Source organism: Panthera uncia (assembly GCF_023721935.1).
Source record: "Panthera uncia isolate 11264 chromosome A3 unlocalized genomic scaffold, Puncia_PCG_1.0 HiC_scaffold_11, whole genome shotgun sequence".
In the NCBI taxonomy this organism is placed as follows: Eukaryota; Metazoa; Chordata; class Mammalia; order Carnivora; family Felidae; genus Panthera; species Panthera uncia.
This window is the reverse complement of record NW_026057578.1, coordinates 29,180,236-29,198,988: the sequence shown is the minus strand read 5'-3', so window position 1 is coordinate 29,198,988 and position 18,753 is coordinate 29,180,236. Positions and strand designations below refer to the sequence as shown.

General features: G+C 42.4%; 1 protein-coding gene across 2 annotated transcripts in view; it reads left to right on the top strand.

The window, feature by feature from the left end:
* Window positions 1-18,753, top strand: part of DNAAF9 (dynein axonemal assembly factor 9) — a 130,377-nt gene that overhangs the window by 92,432 nt on the left and 19,192 nt on the right. For both annotated transcript variants that reach the window (XM_049650041.1, XM_049650040.1), the window contains exons 28-29: window positions 4,046-4,171; window positions 14,285-14,322. In XM_049650041.1, coding sequence (XP_049505998.1) covers window positions 4,046-4,171; window positions 14,285-14,322 — 164 coding nt within the window. The remainder of the gene's footprint in view (window positions 1-4,045; window positions 4,172-14,284; window positions 14,323-18,753) is intronic.

Genomic DNA, 18,753 nt, shown 5'->3' with positions numbered 1-18,753 from the left:
CTCAGCTTTCCTGAGGGACTCAGTGGAAATACCAGCAAAATGCTATGGCTCTCGATAAGACATGGTTCTTATGGGCCAGGCCCGTTCTCTTGAGGATCAGCAGGGAACTCATGGCTGCCTCCTTTTTGCATGACCATCTCCTTGGGACTGGACCTTCATGCCCAGTATTGAGGTTGCCAGTGAAGGGAGACTCCAGAGGTTTCTCAAATTGAGATTTATAGTCCCTGGATATGGCTTTTATCTTCATTTATAGGGTTCATGGGGGAACACTGTGGTCTAGGGCAGTTTTCTTTTGTCCCCAGAGTGGCCTGGTTCCATTTGACTTTCTACAGCAGTGGGGCAGTGGTGTTGAGCTTTGACATCCACTGGAACTGTTAATTGTTCTTTTAAAAATTAATGTTTTTGAAATGATAAAATTTTAGAAATAGAGGACAGATTGGTGGTTGCCGGGACTTAGGGATGGGAGTGGGAGGTAGGAAGAAGGTGGGTGTGGTCATAAAAAGACAACACAAGGGAACCAAGTGGTGGTGGAACTGTTCAGTGTCTTGATGGTGGTGGTAGATACAGGAACCTATGCAGGTAATATAATTGTCTAGAACTTACAGACAGACACACACATAAAACTGGAGAAATCTGAATTAAAAAAAAATAATTTTAAGGAATTTGAGAGATTATATTTGTTTATACTCCAGAATATTGTAAAAAATTATTCTTTAAATTATCTACATTTAAAGTCTCTCTCAAAACAAAAATTGAATTATTAATCTAAAACACATGCCCAAATTGTAGGCTTAAATTGCAAACATAAAACAGAGGCCAAAGGACAGTTGAATGGGGTATGTTGTTTCAGAATAAAGAAAGTAAAAATCCTGCTGGGGTTTTGTTTTGTTTCTTTGTTTTGCTTTTATTTTTAATAAAGAGAGAACTGACAAGAAAGAGGCAGACATGAAGAACCAGGGGTTTTTGTGTGTGTTTGTTTTTGTTTTTTTGGTTTTTTTTTTTTCCTTCATCATGCATTTGAGGCAGTTTATTAGCCAAAGTGATCGAGTTCAGGCTCTGGTAGCTGGAGCAGTGTGCTTCCTTCCGTAGTAAAGCCTGCCTCCTCCTGTTGGGAGGCCCTGGCCAGGATGATTACAGGGCAAGGGCTGAGGAGGGAGGGAGAGCCTAGCCGCCTCCTCCCCACAGCAAGTACAGTGAGTGACAGACACCAAGGGCCTCCTGTCTTGCCACAGCAGTTCCTGGCTGCAGTGCCCACATTCATCACCTCGATAACACTGCTCCCACCAAGGATTTTGGGGCCTGTTTTCATTCCAGCCTTTTTTCCATTAAATGGAATGCTCTGAAAACCTGGGAATTACCAGCCACCCTCTCTGAAGGAAAACCCAGGATATTAAAATGACCAAAATGACCAGGATTTGGTAAATCTTTCAGTTCTTTTCTGCCCTCAGAAAGGATTCTCTAGGCTCATACCAGACATGGAAAATAAAAAGCTTCCGGAACTTATTTTTAGAAGAGAGAGAAAACTGATGCTTAGGAGCAAGGCTGGGGCACTTAACCAGGAGGGTTAAATCTGGTAAACATGATCACAAAGAGATTTGGGGCAGTGTGCAAGCATCAGTCAGTCCTACTTAACAAGGGTGCAGAACGCCTGGCAATGCAGGCAGTGTGGGGTGCTCTCTGGCATCCAGGCCTAACTAGACACTGCAGAACCAGGAGAAGGAACCCCATGTGGACATCCACACGTGTGCCCAGGCAGGGGGAGAAACCGGGGAGCAGAGGGCTCACTCTAACAGCTCTCTGGCTACCCGGCACTTGTGGGGAAGCTCTAAAACCAGGCACACCCTGTTCTTGATTGAAGTACTGCTAGTTGGTCAGGACAGAGGCAGACCTGGGGATTGGGATGTAAATATTACAGTCTGGGATAACGCCAAGTGACATTTTGCAGATGAATTATTTGTAGAAACTCAGGGAGTGGCTCAGGCAGGCTATACCTTTCCCCCCAGCCACCATCACTGGCTTCCCAAGGGCCCAGTCTAGGACCCAGGCCCATATGATCAGCAAGGATGCCTTCTGATTTCCCTTCCCTCTATAGGAACTGACCTTTTGGTGATAGGCTGGGAAAATGTTCTCTACAAGGTAAAGAGGGAAGGCCCCTTCTTGGAGTGGCCATGGGTCTACCCATGATTGAACATCCAGTTCCTTCATCTATCCTGCTTAGGCACCATAGATTACACCATTCAATCACTTTACATTATTATTGCAGAAACAGACTAAAAACAAATAAATGAGAAAATACAATGTAGCTGATGTTCAGTGCTGTAGGGAAGAATTTCGTGGGGACCGGTGGTGCCAAAAGGAAGGTTGCTGTGTCACATAGGCTGCAGGAAGTCAGAAGATCCCTCTCTCATAAGATGCCATTTGAGCAGAGACCTGAAGGGAACAAGGAAGCAAGCCTGGCAGATACCTGAGGAAAAGAGCACCACAGGAAGGGACCGAGAATGCCAGGGTGGAAATATGCCTGGCATGTTCAGGGAAGAACCAGGAGGTCAGGATGGCTAGATTGAGGTAAGGGAAGGAATAGTAGGAGGAGAAAGTCCTTGCAGTGTGGGAGTCAGATCATAGACCACCGCGGGGGCTGAGGTAAGGGCTTTCGCTTTTTTATTTTCTTTAATTTTATTTAAATTTAATTTTTTAAATATTTTTGAGAAAGAGAGCATGAGTGGGGGAAGGGCAGAGAGAGAGGGAGACACAGAATCTGAAGCAGGTTCCAGGCTCTGAGCCATCAGCACAGAGCCTGACGTGGGGCTCAAACTCACGAGCTGCGAGATCATGACCTGAGCCGAAGTTGGACACTTAACCAACTGACTCACCCAGGCGCCCCGTAAGGACTTGGGCTTTGACTCTGAGTGGGATGAAGCCACTCCGTGGCTTAGCACAGTGGGGTCAGCACGATCCTTCTAGCTTCTGTGTTGAAGACAGGTCAGGCAGGGCCAGGGACAGAAGTAGGGAGGTCTGTGAGGGGTACCTGGATGGCTCACTCGGTTAAGTGTCCGACTTCGGCTCTGGTCATGATCTCGCAGTTCGTGAGTTTGAGCCCCACATTGGACTCTTTGCTGTCAGTGTGGAGCCTGCGTCAGATCCTCTGCCTCCCTCTCTCTGCCCCTGCCCCGCATGCGTGTGCATATGTGTATGGGTGCACGCGCTCTCCCTCCCTCCCTCTCTCTCTCTGAAAAATAAACATTAAAAAAAAAAAAAGTAGGCCAGTGAGGAGGCTGTGGGGTGATCTGTGCAAGAGATGGTGACAGTCCTGGCCCAGTAGCAGTGTGAGAATGTGAGCAGCCATCTCATTCTAGTTATAGTTCAAAAATTGAGAAAAAATGGAGTCAATGATGACGCAACAAATTTTTTGGCCTAGCAGCTAAAAGAATGGAGTCCCCTCTGCTGAGAAGGACAAGGCCTTGGGAGGAGCATGCATGGGGGAGTTAAATGATTAAACATATTACATTCTAACTAAAAATAATTAAAGTTGGCTCTGGAAGTTGTAGTTTAGAGGGAGTTCCCAGCAGGAAAGACAAATGCAAGCGGGGTTTGACATGTGTCTGCTGACCTACAGAGGTACCTGATGAACCCCATTCTCTCTTGTCTGCATGTTCTGTGAAGCAGAAGGAGAGGGGAAAGCTATTAAAGGAAATAGACCAACATCGAAGCTCCTAGGTTGATTGGAAAACAGGCCTAAGGACACCAATCCCACCTTCAGAGCGCCAGGGTCATCTGCAGGCTTCCCTTCACTCCTAGAAGTGATGAGGGCTTCTTCCACTCACTCTTGCACAGTTAGGAGTACTAATGGGGTTTGGGAATGCAGAAACACTGTGGGATGCAGGGACGGGCTCTGAATCATGAAGTGGGATGACCCCAAGGAACCTAGTCACAGGTACCTCCTCGTGGTTTTCCTTCCACTCTTGCTCACTCAGCCCCTCAGTGTGCCCCTCTTCCCCCATTCTGCGGCCCCAGTCAGTAAACTAATCTTTCTCTTTTTTTCCTCCAGCTACACAGATGTCATTGATGTTGTCCAGGCCCTGCAGACCCATCCAGACTCAAATGTCAAGTCCTCCTTCACCATTGGTGCCATCACGGTGTGTGTGGAGCCCCTGAGCTGCTACATGGACCACAGGTACATACTTCGGATTATCTCCAGCCCACAAGACGTGATGGGTTTAAGTGTACAGAAAGCGATTTTCTCCCACCCACCAGAAGGAGACACATCTTTACGTGTTATTGTCTTTTGGAATGCATTACTCTACCTTATATATAATGAATGCTCAGTTATTGCTTGATTTGTGCTAGGTTCTCAGGAGATGCCTATACACTGGCAGCCTCTCCCCCTTTTTTTTTTGCACTGAAAAGTTGCCCATCTAGAGTAGTGGGACTTGAAACGGCTTCTCCCATAAAAAAAGGATGCCCATGGGGCACCTGGGTGGCTCAGTCAGTTACGCGTCCGACTTCAGCTCAGGTCATAATCTCACAGTTCGTGGGTTCAAGCCCCATGTCAGGCTTTGTGCTGACAGCTTGGAGCCTGGGACCTGCTTCAGATTCTGTGCCTCCCTCTCTGTCTGCCCCTTCCCTGCTGCCCCTCCCCCACACACTCTCACTCGCACATGCGTGCTCTCTCTCTCTCTCTCAAATAAATAAACATTAAAAAAAAAAAAAAAAAAGAATGCCCATGGCAGCCTTTCTTTTCCTCTTTACTACAGGGGAGGTGATTTGTTTCCCAAGGTACTTGGAGTATCTTATAGATAATTTTTCCTATGCTTAAGCCACCTTAACCTCGGTTAATGACATTCATTCTTGCTACTAATAGGTGAACTCTTTTTTTCTCTAGACATTGGAAGTAATATAACAACAATGAAAATTGGATAATGATTTACCCATAATCTCACTAACTCAGTGGTTTAAGTATTATAATTTTTGTGAATTCCTTGCCTTTTTTGTCTGCATGTCTTCACTGTTGCAGTCTACATATAACTTTATATGCTTCTTAGAGTAGCATATACTATATAAGTTAACATATGTTCCAGTATCACAGTGGTAATTGTGCATATGGCTGGATATGATTGTCTTAACAGTTTCTCCACGGTTAGTTACATAGGATGTCTCCAACTTTTCACTATTATAAATAATGCTAAAAAAATAAAAAAATAAAAATAAAATAAAATAAAAATAAAATAAAAATAATAAATAAATAAATAATGCTATAGGAATATTTTTATGCATATAAATTTCTCAAATTTGAGATAATTTCCTTAGAATCTTCAAAGAGATATTATTAATTAATTGTATGATCAGTTTTATTACTCTTCATTCACAGCTGAAAATTGCTTTCCGAGTGGGTTTTGTGGTTTATACCTCTCCAGTGGTGTCTGGAAGTATCTATTTCATCATCAGAGCACTCCTCACTGGGGAGAGATTCAAACATTACATTGTCCCTTCAGAGAGCTATTTGACTTCCTGTCCCTTTAGCCTAGTGGAATGTATCCCAGGTCTGTAACCACGTGTTCTTTCTGACTAGTCCAAATTACTGTTCTCTCCTGGAAACTAATTGATCTACCCTTCAACCTTCATCTGAAAGAGCTCCCTTCCTATTTAAGTCCCAAGTTGATATCTTCAGATGTCTCTTATAAATTATATTGGAGGTTACTTCCCTTATCACCTCGACTGATTTCAAGAAATGTCTTCGCCATGTCTCTTCTCTTTAGCTGTGACTTAGGTTCTGCTCTCCCATAAGAAAGCCAAGGTGGTCTGTTTTCCTTTTGTCCTAGGTTATTATGGTGAATGCTGAGCATCACCACTGTACTTTGGACTACCGTATTGACTCTTACATGCCACCTTTCTACCAGTCGTGTTTCTTATTTTCCTCAAGAGTTCATTTAAAGATAAACTAAAGGGGCGCCTGGCTGGCTCAGTTGAAGGAGCATAGGACTCTTGATCTCAGGGTTGTAACTTCCAAGTCCCATGTTGGGTATAGAGATTACTTAAAAATAAAATCTTAAAAAAAATAAATAAATAAAGATGCACTAAAGCAGACGGAGATTTAATGTGAGACAGATAATACCATTTTTAAAAGGTAGGAAAAGATAGTAATAAGCAAACGACAGATGGGGATTATACTTCAGAAGAATTAGCCTAGACGAGTACTCTTCTGCACTGTCAAAAAAAAAAAAATTAAGAAGAAGAGAAGTTAATAGGGTGAGGTGGGAAGAGCTCAGAGAAGTTATATAAAAGGTCTGGGGAAGTGGGCAGGAGGGATCTTCTTGGGGTGATACAAATGTTCTAAAATTGAATTGTGGTGATAGTTGCATACTTCTGTAAATTTATGTTAAAAATCATTACACTGTACACATAAAATGAATGAATGTTATATGCAAGTTATACCTCAGTAAAACTCTTAAATAGAAAAGATCAGGGAGACCAGGGAGTTTAGTTAGCAAATACAGATAGAAAATGAACTGCTAGAGCCCTAGAAAGAAAATGAAGACAATAATAAAACCACCATCGCAATAAAAAATCTCAATCAAAGCAGTGAGAAGCAGAATAGACACTGCTAAAACTTAAGTCTGTTCAGAGAGCCTCAAGCTTGATAAAATAACAAAGTGAAGAGGAAAAATAGACAAATTAAGATCATTAGAGAAAAGAGAGGAACTGTAGAATATAGACTTAGCTTTTGTGAGTGCCGAAACCATTTCTGTTTAATGCTTAATACAAGTAAGTGCTCACGAAATATCTGGTGAATAAATGGGTGTGCCAGCATGTGAGGACTAAAGGTCCTTAAGAGAATTCAGATATATGAGAAGTATATAAAAGGACCGAAGATGAGCATGTAATCTATTTAAGAATAGAATAAGGCTATATCATGTGTGAATTACGGTCATAGAATATAAAAATACAAGTAACAAAATCATGCATGTTAGTATGAGTATACTAATTTCCTCTTTTTTTCATATTAGGACATCAAAAGTATTAAGTCAGTAAGTCAAAGTTACTGATTGGCTAATTTTTTTTTTAGAAATTAGAAATTTCCAAATTTACCTTTGAATTCCTCCCAGAAAGTAATTTACTGTAGTGGTCCACTGATGCTCTGTTGGAAAACTAATGATTAGTCCATGCATATGGGCTATGGGGCTATTCTATTCCATGTGCATGTTATGCACATAACATAACATGCACATAACATGCACATGGAATAGAATAAGAGAATTATGGCACACGTGATCAAGAACAGAAACTTACTAAAGTTAAACCCAGGGCACCTAGGTGGCTCAGTTAAGCATCAGACTTCGGCTCAGGTCATGATCTCACAGTTTGTGAGTTCGAGCCCCATGTTGGTCTCTGTGTTGACAGCTCAGAGCCTGGAGCCTGCTTTGGATTCTGTGTCTCCTCTCTCTCTACCCCTTCCCCACTCACAGTCTGTCTGTCTGTCTGTCTGTCTCTCTCAGGAGTAAACATTAAAAAAATTTTTAAATAAGAAATAAAGTTAAACCCATTCCATTAAAAAAATAGTAAGTGGCCAGTGTTAAGCCCACCAATTTTAAAAAAAGAAAATTTTTTTACGTGGCCAGCTGTGGAAGATTTAAAATATGCCCACAGCAAAAACAGCCCCTTCCATCAAGAGTTGAAGAGTTGTATCTAGTTCTTATACTTGGAATTTGGGCTTGGGTATGTGACTTGTTTTGGCCAATGGGACATCAAGAAGCAAGAAATAAGCAGAAGCTTAAAAAGCATTTACACATTGGGGCTTGCCCTCTCTTGCCTCTGGGAGCTGAGACTACCATATGAAGAAGCCTGGGCTAGGCTGGTAGAGGATGAGAGATCATGTGGAGAGATAGGCCTAGTCATCCCATTCCTCCCATCTGAGCTTGAGACCCCAGTTGGATGTGAATGACACCATCTTAGACCATCAGCCCCAGCTGAGCTGTTCCAAGCCAAAACAGCTGCCCATCTAATCCACAGAATCATGAGGGATAATACGTCATCATTATTTGAAACCGCTTAGTTTTGGGGTGGCTTATTACATAGCAACAGTGTAGGAAAATAGGTACATTCAAAAGCAGTGTTGATAGGAATATAAAATGATATAATCTGTTTGAAGACAAATTTGGCCATTCCATTGCTAAAATTTCATATAATTTGTACAAATGTGCAAAGATACATAGGTATAGGGGTGTTTGTTTCATATAGAATTCTTAATTCCAAACAGGAGAGCCTACTACAGTATGTTTCAATGGAAAGAGATTTACTAAAGGACATTACAGCTTGCAGAGTCTCCAAGAGGGCCAGGATGTATTGGCTAGGCAGCCAGGAGCAATCAAACCTCTTAGGGCTGCCCTGGTAGGGGGGATATCTCAACCACTTCCTTCACCAGAAAATGGGATCTGCTTAGCATACATCCCCTCACTCACCTGACTCACTGCCTGTGGGAGTCTTTTTTTTTTAATTTTTTTTTTTTTTCAACGTTTATTTTATTTTTGGGACAGAGAGAGACAGAGCATGAACGGGGGAGGGACAGAGAGAGAGGGAGACACAGAATCGGAAACAGGCTCCAGGCTCCGAGCCATCAGCCCAGAGCCCGATGCGGGGCTCGAACTCACGGACCGTGAGATCGTGACCTGGCTGAAGTCGGACGCTTAACCGACTGCGCCACCCAGGCGCCCCACTGCCTGTGGGAGTCTTGTAGTACATTTGGTTGGTGGAACTTAGGTCACATGCCTACCCGAGACTGCAAGAAAGGCTGGAAAGGTAGTTTGTGCTGTTTAAAAAAAAGTTGGACTTCGTAAGTTCAAGCCTAGGAAAGTTGTTTAGAAGGTACTGAGTAGTCTGAAACATGACAGATGTGCTCTGCAGTGTTCAAAACAGCACTGTTTATAAAATCAGGACGCCTGGCTGGCTTAGTAGAGTATGTGACTCTTGGCGTCGGAGTTGTAAGTTCGAGCCCTGCTTTGTTTGTAGAGATTACTTAAAAAATAAAAAGTCTTTATTTAAAAAAAACACTGTTCATAATATCAAAGAATTGGAAATAATCCAAATGCTCATTAGTAAGAGACTGGTTAAATTTTGGGATATTCATACAATGGAATACTAGTCAGGGATTTAAAACAATTAAGTAGATTTTAACATGTAAAAATGTCCACAGTATTTTGTGAACTGAGAAAAGTAAATTGCCAAAACAATATGTATTTTTTAAATGTTTATTCCTATGTATATAGGAAATATCTAAAAGGATACATACCGAGGACACCTGGGTGGCTCAGTGGGTTGAGCATCCGACCCTTGATTTCGGCTCAGGTCATGATCCCAGGGTTGTGGATCGAGCCCTGCTTCAGTCTCTGAGCCAAAATCAAGAGTCAGTCGCTCAACCCACTGAGCCACCCAAGTACCCCCTACTTTTTTTGTTAAGTAATCTCTGTGCCCAATGTGGGGCTTGAACTCAAGACCCTGAGATCAAGGATTGCATGCTCTACCAATTGAGCTAGCCAGGCTCCCCAGGTTGTCTCCTTTTGAGTTGCAAGAGTACTTCATATTTTCTGAATCCAGGTCCTTTATCAGATATTTGATTTGCAAAAAATTTTTCCCATGGGTTATCTTTTTATTTTTTAGATGGTATCCTCTAAATCATAAAAGCTTTTAAATTTTAATGAAGTCCAGTTTATTTTTTCTTTTGTTGCTTGTATGTATGGTGTTATATCTAAGAAAGCATTGCCTAGGGGTGCCTGGGTGGCTCAGTAGGTTAAGCGTCTGACTTCAGCTCAGTTCATGATCTCATGGTCCGTGAGTTCAGGCCCCACGTCAGGCTCTGTGCTGCCAGTTCAGAGCCTGGACCCCACTTCAGATTCTGTCTCCCCTTCTCTCTGCCCCTCCCCTACTCATGCTCTGTCTCTCTCTGTCTCAAAAATAAATAAAAGCATTGGAAAAAATTTTTTTAAAGCATTGCCTAATCCAAGGTCACAAAGATTTATTCCAGTGTTTTCTTCTGTTTTATAGTTTTAGCTCTTACATGTAGACCTGTGTTCCATCTTGAGTTAATTTTTACATATAGCATGAAGTAGGAGTCTGACTTCGTTGTTTCACGTGTTGATATCCAGTTCTCTCAGCACCATTTGTTGAAAAGACTTATTCTTTCTCCATTGAATTGTCTTGGCACTTTTGTAAAAAACCGATTGACTATCAATGTGAAGGCTTATTTTCTGGGCTGTCAGTTGTGTTCCACTGATAGATATGTCTATCGTCATGCCAGTACCACATTGTTTTGATTATTGTAGCTTTGTAGTAAGCTTTGAAATTGAGAAGTGAGAGTCCTTCAATTTGTTCTTTTTCAAGATTGTTTTGACTATTCTGAGTTCCTTGCATTCCCATGTAAACTTAAGGATCAGCTTGTCAGTATTCTGCCAGAAAAGACAACTGAGATTTTAGTAGGGATTGTATTGAATTTATAGATCTGTTTGAGAAGTATTGCCATCTTAAAAATACTAAGCCTCACTAGGTCTTACTAGACCTAATACTAGACCTAATACTAGGTCTTAAATTTCTTTCAGCAATGTTTTAGTTTTCAGTGTACAGCTCTTATGCTTTCTTTGTTTAATTTATTCCTAAATATTTTTGTTCTTTGTGGTGTTATTATAAATGAAATTGTTTTCTGCATATCATCTTTGGATTGTTCATTGCTTTGTTTTGTATGACTCTGTGATTTTTCTATATACAAAAGTGTGTCATGAGTACACAGAGATAGCTTTACTTTTTTCTTTCCAATCTGGAGGCTTTGTATTTGTTTTTTTTGGTTTTTGGGTTTGTTTTTTTTTTTTTTTTTTTTCCTAAATGTCCTTACTAGAACCTCCAGTATAATGTTGAGTAGAAGTAGCAAGAACGGACATTGTATCTTATTCCTGATCTGAAAGGGAAAGCATCTAGTCTTTAACCATTAAATATGATGTTAGCTATGGATTATATATTGCTTTTATCATAAATGATTTTTTGAGAATCAAGTTTTTGTAAAGTGGCTACCTTAGCAAAGGTAAAATTTACATCATTGTTTCTAGATCATGGTTAAACAAAAAAAAAACAGCTGGGGGCAGAGCATAATAGGGCTTCTTCTTCCATTCTGTGAAGTGGAGGTTAGTGTGTATAATTTAAGGATGGGCTCAGTTTGGATTCAGAATGGGTATATGTGAGATTTACCTGGTGTCTTTTTTCTAGAGGATTTCATTCAGTGAGTGTCTTGTGTCTGCTGTGTGCCAGGAACTATTCTAATCGTTGAGAGGGCCGCAAGGAATAAGTCGTCCCACATCTGCCTGTGTGACAGCTACATTTTTGTGAATATGCATGTAGGAATTGTGGGGCCCATGTTTTAGGGCAGATGGGATCAGTATCATCATTTCTTGATTTACTAGAATTTTATTTAAATCAGGTACTTGGTTGGCACACTACAAAATGCACAATACCATACCTGTGTGAGGCTTAGGAATATATATCACATTTGCTTTTGTTACTTAGAGGAAGAGCTGGTAAATAACCTGTACATACATTATTTTAATGTTTATTGGCACAAAACTTGTCTGCTCTGTTTAAGAGTCATGTCTGCTAGGAATTTACCCAAGGGATACAGGAGTACTGATGCATAGGGGCACTTGTACCCCAATCTTTATAGCAGCACTCTCAACAATAGCCAAATTATGGAAAGAGCCTAAATGTCCATCAACTGATGAATGGATAAAGAAATTGTGGTTTATATACACAATGGAGTACTACGTGGCAATGAGAAATAATGAAATATGGCCCTTTGTAGCAACGTGGATGGAACTGGAGAGTGTTGTGCTAAGTGAAATAAGCCATACAGAGAAAGACAGATACCATATGGTTTCACTCTTATGTGGATCCTGAGAAATTTAACAGAAACCCATGGGGGAGGGGAAGGAAAAAAAAAAAAAAAGAGGTTAGAGTGGGAGAGAGCCAAAGGATAAGAGACTGTTAAAAACTGAGAACAAACTGAGGGTTGATGGGGGTGGGAGGGAGGGGAGGGTGGGTGATGGGTATTGAGGAGGGCACCTTTTGGGATGAGCACTGGGTGTTGTATGGAAACCAGTTTGACGATAAATTTCATATATTGAAAAAAAATAAAATAATAAAATAATAAAAAAAAAGTCATGCTATGACAGGCACTCTTCAAAAATGTTACAGTTTGGGGGGGGATGGGCTAAATGGGTAAGGGGCACTAAGGAATCTACTCGTGAAATCATTGTTGCACTATATGATAACTAATTTGGATGTAAATTTTAAAAATTAAAAAATAAAATTAAAAAAAACCGTTAGAGTTTGGTAAGGAGGATGATATGTAGAGAAGGAAAGCAGGGAGCCAACATTTATTTTGTGCTATTTGTCTCGCACTGTGATGCTTTACCCTCTCTTGATCCTCAAAATCCCTCTGGTAGGCATCATTACCATGTTTTACCTTGAGGGAGCTAATGCTCAGAAAAGTTCAATAATTTTCCAAATGCCACACCAATGAATGTACACAATCAATCGTGTTATAGATAGGAAGTCCTATAATAAAATATTTAATGCAATTTTATAAGAATTATAAAGAAGCAGTGGTAACTCCTAGTTGGATTAGGAAAGAAAGCTAACATGAATTTGAAGGACAGATGCCAAAGATGCCAAGATAAGAGAAATTGCATTCCAGTTTTAGGGAGTCATATATATGTGCAAGTCTATGTTTTCTTTGCAGCTGTCAGAGATTTAAAGCATGAGCATCCAGCCTGTGATTGGATAAAATGCCTTGAGGGGGAGCTTTGCTTGTCTTGTCTAAGATGTCTTTGGTGTGAATTGCTGTGGGCTGCTGTGAGGGAGCTAGCAGGGTGCTGAGAAGGCCTTTAAGAGCATGTACTCTAAAGTGACAGGCACTGATGGGGACAGACACTTTCTAAGAATGTATTTGCTATTGTGTCAGGCCATTCAGTAGACTGAGTGCAGTGAAGTCAGTGAGTTCTGTTCTTGGGGAAACTCCACAGTGTGGAAGGATGTCTCTTCCCTGTTCCATGACTCTTGATCTTGCCCAGAGCACGTAGGGGTTCCTCCTTGGAATTCCTCAGAAACCATGAGGGAGTCAGGCAAGAGAACCTCATCAACAGTCCAAAGTGGTATTCATCCAGCTCACTTGTCCACCAAATTTGGTTCCAAATAGTGTTTTCAGAAAGCAAATAGAATGATGAAGACTTGCCGCCACCACTAAGGAGATTGCAGGAGAGAAATTCTCCCCGGTGTTTTGAACATGATTACCACGTGCCACCTAGACCAACAACAATTCAGAAGCGTGGCTTCAGCAAGCATCTCATTTGTAGGGAGAGAAAACATGGGAGCTCTGTGGTGCTAAACAGACCTGGGTCCCTGCATAAGCCCTCCCACTTTCTAGCTTTGTCTGAGGCCATGGGCAAAGTGCTTAGACTGTTCAGCTGTTACAAACCCACCTGCTCTTCTCAGCTTGTGAGTACCCAAGGCATGGAGTAGACATGAGGACAGAGCAAGACCATACATGTGAACTGCTTGCATGGTACCCAGGCCATAGGAAGAACTTTGAAAAAAGGCAGCTATTCTCACTAGTGTTAGCTCTCTTCCCTGAGAAGGGTACTGTGATGTTTTAGGAGTTTTAAAGCACTGACAGAGTGGGTTTTTCTCTTAGTTAACAAGCTCACACTTTGAATCAGTCACCTTCACCTGCTTCATGTGTGATCCAGTCAGTTTCCTGCTATTCATTCACCATTAGAGCTCAGAATAGTGTTAAAGGAGAACCAGGATTCTAGCGTGCACAGGAAGGGAAGTGTGGCAGCTTTAGCACTGAAGACCCAAACAGGGGAAGGTAATTCTCATTTTCCCATGAAATTTCCCTTCACTATCAGGACAGTGTCTCTTTCAAAGAAAAAAAAAAAAAAAAAAAAAAAAAAACATCAATTTTCTTTCTCTGTTTCCTATTGTCTATAGAGAACAGGCCCTATATCCCCTCTTCAACAGTATCCCCTCTTCAACATTCCATCAAGAGTTGTCCACATAAGAGCTATTTCTGTGGGGTTCCTTGGTTTTCCTGTGAAAACCTTTTGCAGAGCCATGGCTATTCTTGGTACTTAGTACTGCCTGCCACTTGCCTTATTGAATAAGTCAGCTTGGATAGTCACAGTTTAGTGGGAAATAACCAGTGACAATCCTAACATTAATGTTTTTAAATATTTCTCTTTTTTCCTCTCCATAGATTTCTCTTTCCTAAATGTCTTGACCAGTGTTCACAAGGTAAGCAATATGTTTTACTTCTTGCTTTTGCATGCCTTTCAAATTGTGTTTAGATGCAACAGACTTCTCTCTTCATGCTCTTTCTTACCATTCTAAAATCTAAAATGAACAGGAGCACCAGGGTCGCTCTGTCAGTTAAACCTCTGACTCTTGGTTTTGGCTCAGGTCATGATCTCATGATTCATGGGTTTGAGCCCCACATAGTGCTCTGCACTGGCAGTGTGGAGGCTGGTTGGGATTCTCTCTCTCTCTCCATCCCTTCCCTGCTCGCTCTCTCTCTTTCTCAAAATAAATATTTTAAGTCTAAAACAAACAAAATTGGTCCAGGGAAATTTTGACATCTTTTTCTTTTATCATAGTTGATAGGCATATTTCTTCCCAAGTTTATCTCTTAAGATGATAAGTTGCCATAACAGCACCTCCCTTGAGCACCTCCCTTATTAAGCCTTCCCTGGCCTTCCAGCTAATATCAATGGACTAAAAAGGTATCAGGTATTCCTAGCCTCTGGATCAACATGATCTTGATGCACTTCTCCTGTCCCATGAGTATATAGTATGGTCCAGTAGGACCTTCTCCCTTAATCCCCTTCTGCATACACTGGAATTTTCCACACCTCCTTGATAACATTTAGAAAAGTCCACCCATCCTGTAGGTTACACTCAACTTCACATTGTCCTATCATTTGGCAACCCTGGAAGCAGCACTTTTTAGTCATGTTAACTATGGTGCCTGGAGACCCAGAATAAACTCTAAATTTCCTGTAGTGATGATAAAATGCTCATTGTTGTCAGAAGACCTGGGGTCTGAGCTTCCTGAGCCAGCCCAGCAAGTAGAAATCAGATAGAAGGAAATAACTCCGTGTCCCCAGCACAGTTTTGCCTTGCTGATCCCATTGCCAGTCCACAGGGAGCGGAGACAACCAAGCATACCAGAGCTATTGTCTTGGGAAACAGCTGAGCTGGGTGCAGTGCAGGGCAGGAGCCAGGTCACTGGAGGGAAGGATGTGTGTATTGGGCTGCTGCACTAGGGCGTCTTAAGTCCAGCTTTTAGAGGCCCTTGTTGCTTTCCAGGCACTGTACCCCAGAAGCAGAGGGAAATAGAGGTGGCTGGGCCTTCCCACAGTATCCACTCCAGGCAGATGAAAGAGATTTTATGGAGGTTGGATCAGTAGAATCTGGTGGCAAACTAGATATGGGGCATGAGTTGGAGAAGGAAGTATCTAGGATGAACCCCTCTAAGTTTCTAGGTTGGAAGATCAGGAAGGTTGTCAGTATCTGTCCTGGGAATAGAAAGCATAGGCAAAAACATAGGTCCAGGAGATAACCAAGGATCACTGTCTGGTCCTCAGATACATGTTTGTAACTTATGGCCAAAGCCAAGGGTGTGGGCTATCATTATCCCCTGTCCACCACATGATTACTGCCACCCTAATGCACCTTGACTCGTTGGTACTTTCTCCCTCAGTGCCCCTCTGCTTTTTTTGCACACAAAGCACAGATGAGCCTTGGGGAGGAGCTGTGTCTTCAATGTCCATGAACCTGGGCCACTATTGTAGGAGGAAAGTCCTTTTAGGCCGAGACAGACTGGATTCTCTCTGGCACTTGGTAGACACATTTTAACACTGTTTCCTCACTCAAAGTCCAAAGGCAACTTGTGTCAAGCTCTGTGCATGTGTAAAGATAGGGATGTGACCACATGTGGGCAGATGACCTTGAGACCATACATGCTGTTTTTCTAAACTTGGAAGGGCTTGTAGAGTAACGGTGTCTTAGTAATTATCTTCCTCTTATATATGGGCCTAAGGGACCCTATGAACTGATCTGACCTGGCTCACCATGGGCATGGGCTGTCCAGGGAGGGAGGAAATAAAAGGCAAGTATTTCTTTTATCCTCAGAGATTTGGTGGCTAGCTTGGCGGTAGGATCTGCCACCAGTAGACAAACACTTCATGTCCTGAGGGAGCATATTGCCTCCCTTTGCTCCTGAGCATGAGTCAGGTTCCCTGTTTGATTGCTTTTACAACAAAGGATTGTTTTACAACAAGAAAAGGACTATATTGCAGCCCCAAGATAATGCGTGTTACAGAAATCCAAGAATTAGGAAATAATCTCAATGCTTAAACAGCAAACAAGATTCATTATAATGCTGATTTGAAAGCAAAGCAAAGACATTTTACTACCACTTTTGGAAGTATCTACAGATAGATAAAAGCAGTAAACTTTTTTCTGGGCCATTGGAAGCTTTTAGCTCAGACCAGTGCAGTCAGACCTCAGAGGGGTTTCTCCATTCTGGGGAGTGGTCATATCAGGCTGCCCGCTCACTCACAGCCCAGACTGGTAATACCTTGGCCAAATGTGGGTATCCACTCCTTGATACAGAACAGAAGGAAGCTCCTGGCCCAAGCAAGATGAAACCGCCCACAGTGGCCTCTTCACCCTGTGCTCCAGATAACTGCTGTACCTGCCCTCACAGATGGCATTTCCTCTTGGCAGGTGGTAGTTTGCATAGCTGGCCTAAGGAATGCGGAGGATAATCCTTTTGCTTGTTTCCCTATAAAGCAAAGCCCCTTTTCTGTGTCCAATTCCTGACCTAAAATCCCAATCCACAAGGTTTATCTACATGACACTCATGAGGCAGACAGAACTTTGGGCAAGGTATCTGTCAGAGGTCTTTTCTGGCCTTTTTCTGAACAGGCCCGGCCTGTGTTTGTGACCCTGGCACATGCCACTTGGGTTGGCACATTTACACTAGTCCCAACTCTCCAGTTTCTTTTGCCCAAGAAGATACCAAACAGAATCTAGGGCCTTTATAGGTCTTCACTCAGCCTTTGCTGGCCCCTCCCTGCAAGATCCACCACAGCTATTCTTGTCTTCTGCTGGAAATCTCATGGGCCTCTTGCAAGATCCAGCTCCCATGTCTATCATCTCCGGAATGTGCTGAGCCTTCTAGAACCCAGTTTGCTTCCCCACTATGCCCCATTCTGGGCCTGGCATGCCATGAGCCTCTGGGCTCAGGGTGCCAGAGGAGGAGGGAGGAAGAAGCTTGGTTTGAGTACCCTTTTGTACTTTATGAATTTTCTACCAAAACCGTAGATAGATAGATAGATAGATAGATCGATCGATAGATAGATCGATCAGTAAGTCTTAGAAAGCTTTCAGATGGTTGTCTGATGAATGGGATTTGCTCAGACTTATAAATGAGGAAAACTCTGACACATGGGTACCCACAACTTAACTGCTTAGGCAGGTGCCCTGGAGATCAGGTTGCATGTATCTTTTATTATACTTGATTCATTCATTCATTTATTCAACAAATCTGTATCTGGCACCTGCTCCAACCCAGTCCTTGGGGATTAGGGAAGCCTTCTGGAAGAGATGCTATTCACATTGTCTATAGCCTGAAAGAGGAGTTGGGCCAACAAAGAGGAAAGAACAGATGGTTCCAGGCAGAAGGAACAATAAGAGTAAAGGCCTGATGGTGACCAGAGCATACCCAGGCCACTGAGGAAGCACAGCATGGCAGATAGGTCATGCAGGCCAAGAAGTTTGCAGTCCCTGGAATGCATTGAAATATTTTAAGTAGGGAAGTGATAAGATCAGATTTTCTGGTTTTGAAAGATAACTCTTTTGAAAGATAGTAGTTAAAATGAATTGTAGTAAAAACAGCCTGGAAGTGCACAAAATAAGCAGTGACCTAATGAAGAAAGTGGTAGACTGCACTAGACAAACAGTAGCCAGGATTGAGAGTGGATGATGGATCCAGGAGCTACTTGGCACTCACCAGGCCTAGAGGAGGATTCTGGTGCCTGCATGGCCCACATTTGGGGAATCAGGAAGCCTTTCACCAAGAGACCAGAGGAGGCAGAGCTGCCCTCACCACTTAGATTTTAAGGAAAGCCATTGAGGAAACTCACCCTTGAATCCTTAGAGGTCCCTCAAGCACTGTGCAGAGGCGTAAGGTCAACTTAATAGCTGAGCACTAAACAGATACATGAGAAAAGTAGGACCTGTGTCTTAGAATCAAGGAACTGATAGATCCCTCAACTATACATAAGCACTTAGGAAGAAGGTTCTGTGCTTGGCAGGTCAGCTGTAAGTCCTGGCATCTGTGGTCCCGGGCATGATACATAACCTTTGTGCTTCGTGTGTGCCCTTTTCCCCGTGTTAACATGTGACCATTGGCATGAAGCTCCTAATCCCTGCTCCCTAGTCATGAATGGAATGCATCCAGACAATTTGTGAGGTTAGATTCAGTCTTTAGCAATTTTGGAACACTTTTCTCATTAGTATGAGTAGTGAGAGGAAGGAAGTATAATTTACTTCTGCCACAGACAGAGGCAGGAGCCAAGGATCCTGGAAGTTGCCTTTGATCTAGTGATGGCCACTCATCTACCTTCCTGTTGGTTGCTATTGCTGAGGCCCACGTGCCAC